At 40.8% G+C, this 7,119-nt stretch overlaps 1 protein-coding gene across 1 annotated transcript; it reads left to right on the forward strand.

Moving 5' to 3' along the window:
* The first annotated feature begins 1,074 nt into the window (after nucleotides 1-1,074).
* On the forward strand, nucleotides 1,075-3,808 carry LOC140014693 (uncharacterized). The gene is made up of 3 exons (XM_072065786.1): nucleotides 1,075-2,095; nucleotides 2,615-2,964; nucleotides 3,374-3,808. Exons 1-3 carry the CDS (start codon nucleotides 1,075-1,077, stop codon nucleotides 3,806-3,808), a joined length of 1,806 nt encoding a protein of 601 aa, XP_071921887.1.
* Nucleotides 3,809-7,119: the final 3,311 nt, after the last annotated feature.

Below are 7,119 nucleotides of genomic sequence, written 5' to 3' on the forward strand. Positions count from 1 at the left end.
TGGAAAATGTCCCAGCCCGCTATTTGTATGACTCTCACATGTGTCTATATATTAGGCGTTTCATTTTACTTTTCACAACTTTCCTGTTGATTTTAAATTACAAAGAGAATAATGATAATAATAATAACAATAACTAATATTCTCGCCTAATAGCCTTATTTTTCAATAATAGGCATAACTAGGCTATGGACCGACAAGTGATAGGTAGAGGACGTGGGAGACCAACTAGACAACATCCCGAAGCGGGTAGCGATAGGGGACCCGAGGTCAATCAAGACCAAGGTCAAGAGGGCGTGGCCGGAGATCAAGTGGCCACCGCAATTAATCGAATCACTGATGTCTTAGAGCATTTGACTGAACACCAAGCCTCTGGACAAGTGCATCACCAAGGAGGCCCAGCCGATACTGAGGATCGGACATTAGAAAGATTTCTGAAGTTCGGACCTCCCAAGTTTTATGGTGGACCCGAACCAGAGATAGCCGAAGGCTGGTGGGAGAGAATCTCTGACATTTTCGAAGCCTTAAACTATGCGGAGGAGAGACAAGTGACTTTCGCCGCATTCCAGTTTGAGGGAGCTGCTCGTTCCTGGTGGAACCTGGTTAGGATAAACTGGGATAGGAACCATACTCCGAGAACTTGGGCGAACTTCACAAGGGAGTTCAACGCCAAATTCCTTCCATCTCTCATCCAAGAGAAGAGAGAGGATGATTTCATCAAATGTAGGCAAGGGGCGATGAGTGTCGTCGAATATGAGGTCCAATTCACGAAATTGTCCCGTTTTGCTCCTGAATTGATAGCCACGGAGCAAAGGCGTGTAAGGAGGTTTGTGCAAGGACTGAACGTGGAAATTCAGGAAGGATTAGCTGTCGTACGGATAGACACCTTTGCCGACGCTGTCGAGAGAGCCAACGAGTTGAAGTAGCTAGAGTCCAAGTGAAATCTTTTCAAGCTAAGAAAAGATTTGCCCCTAGCAGTAGTCGGGAGCCGACTTATGGAAATGCTCCACCGGCCAAAATAGGTCGAGGAACAAGCGAAGTGAATAATCCTGGAGCACCACGAGGCGCCCTAGTGAGATGAACTGGGGCAAGAAGTGCAGGGGGAGAGATAATGGAGCTAGAGGGGGACCAAATGGAAGAGGTCAACCTAGGAACGCCTCGCAAGGAGGTCGTGTGACCACTCCCCAAGCAAACTGTGGGTATTGCAAGAGACCTGGCCAAACTGTGGATGGTTGCTGGAGGAAACAAGGAAAGTGCTTGAAGTGTGGGAGCAGCGAGCACCAAATTTTCGGTTGCCCAAAAATGCAAGACAATGGTACCCTGAATGCTAGACCAACCAATTCTGGAGATAGCAGGCCGAAAGTCCCTACCAGGGTGTACGCTATAGATGACCAACCTGTACCTGACTCCTTGGAAGTTGTGGAAGGTACTCTTCCAATTTTTCATCGATTAGCTAGAGTATTAATTGACCCTGGTGCAACTCATTCATTTGTGAATCCAACTTTTATGTCCGGAATTGATGTGAAACCTGTTAGATTACCCTTCGATCTTGAAGTTAGGACACTTATGGATAATAAGAATATGATCACTAGCTTAGCCTATAAGAATTGTGAATTCTGGATTGGGGAGCGTAAAATGCTAGTGGATCTAATCAGTCTGGACATAAAAGGTTATGATGTTATTATAGGAATGGATTTTCTAGCCCATCATCATGCTAAACTTGATTGCAGAGCAAAAGTGTTAGAATTTTGGATTTCCGGGGAAGCAATCCTGAAATTAGATGTGAAAAGTAGGTTAGTATCGTCTGCTATGATCTCGGGAATACGGGCGAGGAAAATGTTACATAAAGGAGCGCAAGGTTTCCTAGTCTTCCTGATTAACGCTCCTAGTGACCAAGTGAAGTTAGAAGATGTACCAGTGGTACGGGAATTTTTGGACGTTTTTCCTGAAGAATTAAAGACATTACCGCCGGAGAGAGAAGTGGAGTTCAAGATTGACTTGGTGCCGGGAACGGCTCCGATTTCTAAGACTCCGTACCGAATGGCTCCTGCAGAGCTAAAAGAGTTGAAAATTCAACTGCAGGACCTACTGGAGAAAGGTTTCGTTAGAGAAAGTGATTCACCACGGGGAGCACCCGTTCTATTTGTTAAGAAAAAAGACGGAAGTTTGAGGTTATGTATTGATTACCGAGGGTTAAATGAGATTACAATTAAGAATAAATACCGTCTACCGTTGATTGACAGTTTATTTGATCAACTGCAAGGATCCGTAGTTTTCTCTAAACTGGATTTGAGGCAAGGGTATTACCAGTTGAAGATTAAGAAGGAAGATATACCCAAGACTGCTTTTAATACAAGATATGGACATTTTGAGTTTGCAGTCATGCCATTTGGATTAACTAATGCACCAGCTGCTTTCATGGATTTAATGCAGAGAGTCTTTAAGAAGTATCTAAATCAGTTCGTAGTGGTTTTCATCGATGATATTTTGATATACTCTAAGACTCGATAGGAACATGTTAAGCACTTGGAGCTAGTTTTACAGATACTAAGAGAGCATACGTTGTATGCCAAATTTAGTAAGTGTGAGTTTTGGCTGGAAGAGATATCTTTTCTAGGGCATAAAGTTTCTGAAGAGGGAATTGCCGTGAATCCGGCAAAAGTTGAGGCCGTTATGTTGTGGAAACAGCCAGAGACTCCAACAGAAGTTAGAAGCTTCTTGGGATTAGCAAGTTACTATAGGCGGTTCATCAAGGATTTTTTGAAAATTGCTGGACCTATGACCGAGCTGACCAAGAAAGGTAACAAGTTTATCTGGACTCCAAAGTGCGAGTCGAGTTTTCGGGAGTTAAAGAAGCGATTAACATCCGCTCCTGCTTTGGTATTACCTGATGGAGGAGAAGGTTATGCCGTATACTCTGATGTTTCTAGAGAAGGTCTAGGATGTGTTTTGATGCAAAAAGGTAAGGTAGTTGCTTATGCTTCTAGAAGATTGAAGCCTCATGAACAAAATTACCCAACGCACGACTTAGAACTGGCTGCAGTGATTTTTTCCTTAAAGAAATGGAGACATTACTTGTACGACGTGACTTTTGAAGTTTATACAGACCATAAGAGCCTCAAGTATTTGTTCTCTCAAAAGGAATTGAATTTGAAATAGAGGTGATGGGTAGAATTTTTGGAAGATTATGATTATTCAATTAACTACCACCCAGGAAAGGCCAATGTAGTAGCCGATGCTCTAAGTAGAAAAGCCCAAGTAGCAGGGTTAATGGTTAAAGAATGAGACATGTTAGAAGAGGTTAGTAGTTGGAACCCTCGCTTAGAGAAATTGAAGATTTTATTTGGGAACTTGACATTAAAGTCACCATTATTAGAGCGTATCAAGGAGGCCCAGAAAAAAGGACCCCACAATCCAGAAGAATGTAGAGAAAGTGCAAAAAGGGGAAACTCTAGATTTTAAATTAGGGTCTGAAGGTGTGTTGAGGTTTCGAGATCGAATTGTGGTTCCGGCAGATGAAAAGTTAAGGAAAGAAATTTTAGAAGAATCACATCGATCAAAGTATATCATACATCCAGGAGGGAATAAGATGTGTCACGATGTGAAAGAGTTATACTGGTGGGACGGTTTGAAAAAGGACGTAGCTGAGATCGTACAGAAATGTTTGATCTGCCAACAAGTAAAAGTTGAGCATCAGAAGCCCTCTGGTCTATTGCAACCACTAGAAATTCCCGAATGGAAACGGGAACATATAACCATGGATTTTGTAACGGGGTTGCCTCGAAATCAAAAGGGATTTGATGCGATTTAGGTGATAGTCGACCGACTTACCAAGTCCGCACATTTTCTACCTGTGAGTAGGGGTGAGCACGGGTCGGGTACCCGCCCCGAACGGCAATTGGCTGACCCGACCCTAATATGTCGGGTCACTAATTTTTTGACCCTAATCCGCTCCGATCTTCCTCGGGTACCCGATCCTCGGATACCCGAAAAATAGGGGCGGGTCATAGGGTACCCACCCCTATTTAAAGAATGCAAATTCTACAAACTCACAAGACATAAGATGAACCTGCTGGACGATAGCATCATTCACAAAAAAAGGCAATAGCAATATAGCATAATTCAAACTAGACAAAGACAACATATTCAAATCTCAAAAATGATCAGTAGCAGTAGTTCCACACCAAATCATAAAGTTAGAAATATCTACTCTGATACATAACTTCCAAAAAGGGCATATAAATGAGAAAAATGTACACTATAATACTATATAGACATTCTCAAATCCAGCAAACATGGCATAATGCATTGACTAGGCAATAGGCATAAATCGAGAAGCTGTCTTCATTTTCCTCCCCTAGCCATGCCATGACAGTTAGTTTCAACAACCTCAAATGTTTCAACAACCTCAACCTTCTACAACACATGAAGGAGCACAATCTTCAAGAATCATCAATCTTCAATATTAATAATAGAATGCTCCACTGTCAAACCTGAAAAAAAAAATTCCAAAAATAAAAGCAACCAAGAAACATATTAGCACAAGTTGAAACTCAAATGAATAAGAAAATTTTCAATGCAATGATAACAAGATATGAAAAGTATTACGCGATTCCATTTCTTCAAGTTCAGTTATACTTTCTTCCAAATCAATTGGTTGAATACCCTTGCGAATGAAAATCCCACTTCTCTACCATATGTGCAGCTAATACATAGCTCAGAAACTCCCATAAAACCATGTCCAGATTCATCAAATACATAAAATAAAGGGTCATACATAGAAACAAAAATTTCAGTACTGAATAAAGCAACAACCATGTCAGTTTTACTTGACACTCAATCATATATTTCTTACCAGCAAAATAAAAGCATTGGAAAAAATTCTAGGTGAAAAACAGCACTTTAAAAAGTGTCTTCAGTATGTGACTAGTATCTTTCTCACTCATAATAATTTTCCATTTCTGTTGGATGGTGTAACTCCTCTTGTTTCCTTCATCATGATGGAGTTTTACTAATTAAGCAAGGTAATTGGCTATATGATATATAGAAAGAGAAGGCCAGACCAAGAGTACAAGTATGGTTTTTTACCTTCATTCTTTGTTTTTTTCACCTTCTATGAATTGTTGTCCTCCTTGACAATCCAATATCAGAATATAATGCGTATGTATCAACACTTGCAAAACATAGAAAAAGCAACTAGAAATTCAAAGTTTAGCATGATAACAGAAATAAACTTGCGTGTAAACAACCCTAAATGCTCCTTGATTGTCATACATTGAATACAATTATTAACCACCACAAGTCTTAGGTTACTTCACCAATGAAAATTCAGTTTCAATCACATGGCTAAAATTTCAATGGTTACGGCAATGAATCATATCTGTTGCAAAGCAATGGAACTTATTTAGTTTTTATAACTATAAGTAAATTTCAATGCCAAAATTGTTAACATATCATTTTCAAACATCTTCAAGTGGAGCTTGCAGTCTCAGACCATTACATGAACAGCATAGAGAATAAAAGGAATCGAAAGTTTAAATACCATTACTTGAAGTATTCCATTGAGAAACCCATATCACAGCACAACCATAAAAATTCAAAATTTACCAAAATATTAGAGCTCCTGAAGAACGAGCAAGAAGAAATCAGCTCAATTCCCCAGTAAAAAATAGTTTTCTGTTAAACCCGCCCAACTCAAACAGCATCATTATCCCGTAAAAGTTCAAAAAAGTACAACCCAGTTTCGATTTGGATGAAAGATCAGAATTCATGTAGCCAATTCGACAAATGCATAGACGTACACATAGATGCAGAATAGTTTTGTAGAAAGAATTGAACTTCAAAAAAAAGAGTTATTGAAAAACCTTGATAGCTAAACCACCCGGCTCCGGCGTCGGTGGCGTCAGGCGACCTTTTGGCAGCGTCCCTTTACTCGAAGGTAGAAAAGGACGACAACGGAGAAACAGGGCTGAAGAGAAAGGGATTCGAGTAAGGCAGTTTGAGGAGTTTTAACGGTAGTCGGTGTTTCGGACCTAGGTTTGAGAGACAAGGGCATCGGCCACTGAAGACTGAAGAAGTGAAGAGTGTCGGCTGAAGGCTGAAGCTGAGGCTGAACTCTGAATGGATTGGATGACCAACGGATTGATCTAGGTTAGGAACTTAGGGTTAATAACTTTAAAAATTATAAAATTGCCCCTATATTTTTTAATATTTATATATTATACCCCCGGGTCGGGTACCCGCGGGTTTTTGCTTTTACGATCCGTACCCGTATCCGAATATTCCGGGTACCTGACCCTATCTGATCCGCTAAGAGAAATCGGATCGGATATCCTATTTTTCGGTGCGGGTCGAGTCGGATCTCTCGAGTTTTCGGGTCGACGGGTATTTTTGCCCACCCCTACCTGTGAGCATGAGCTTTTCTTTGGAGAAATTGGCCAAGTTGTACACAGAAGAGATCATGAGATTGCATGGTATCCTATAAGTATTGTGTCTGATCGAGATCCAAGGTTTGTCTCGCGTTTCTGGCAGAAATTTCAAGAGTCATTGGGGACCAAGTTGAAATTTAGTACTGCGTACCATCTCCAAACCGATGGGCAGTCGGAAAGGACAATTCAAACTTTGGAGGATCTGCTGAGGTCGTGTATATTGGATTTTGGGAGAAAATGGAGTCAGTATATGACCTTAGTAGAATTTGCGTATAATAATAGCTATCATGCCTCGATTCAAATGGCACCTTATGAAGCGTTGTACGGGAGAAGGTGTCGATCTCTGATTCATTGGGATGAAGTAGGAGAGAAGAAAATTGTGGATCCAACAACTATACCTTGGATAGAAGAAACCCATGAGAAAGTGAAGCTAATTAGAGAAAGGCTTCAAGTTGCCCAGAGTAGACAAAAGAGCTACGCCGACACAAGGAGAAAAGATTTGAAATTTGAAGTAGGAGACAAAGTTTTCCTAAGAGTTAAACCCTTGAAGGGCGGAGTAGTATCCAAGAAGGGTAAGAAACTAAAGTCAAGGTATATCGGACCTTTTGAGATCTTGAAACGAATCGAAAAAGTAGCATATCAGTTGAAGTTGCCTGCAAGCATGGCCAAGGTTCACGACATCTTTCATGTCTCC

This window comes from Coffea arabica, chromosome 9e, assembly GCF_036785885.1.
Source record: "Coffea arabica cultivar ET-39 chromosome 9e, Coffea Arabica ET-39 HiFi, whole genome shotgun sequence".
In the NCBI taxonomy this organism is placed as follows: domain Eukaryota; kingdom Viridiplantae; phylum Streptophyta; class Magnoliopsida; order Gentianales; family Rubiaceae; genus Coffea; species Coffea arabica.

Coding starts and splice junctions, on each gene's coding strand:
- LOC140014693 (XM_072065786.1), top strand. CDS start 1,075: ATGAACTGGGGCAAGAAGTGCAGGGGGAGAGATAATGGAGCTAGAGGG. Junction 2,096..2,614: donor GCAGGACCTACTGGAGAAAG/GTTTCGTTAGAG, acceptor TATCTTTTCTAG/GGCATAAAGTTTCTGAAGAG. Junction 2,965..3,373: donor TTTTGATGCAAAAAGGTAAG/GTAGTTGCTTAT, acceptor CACCATTATTAG/AGCGTATCAAGGAGGCCCAG.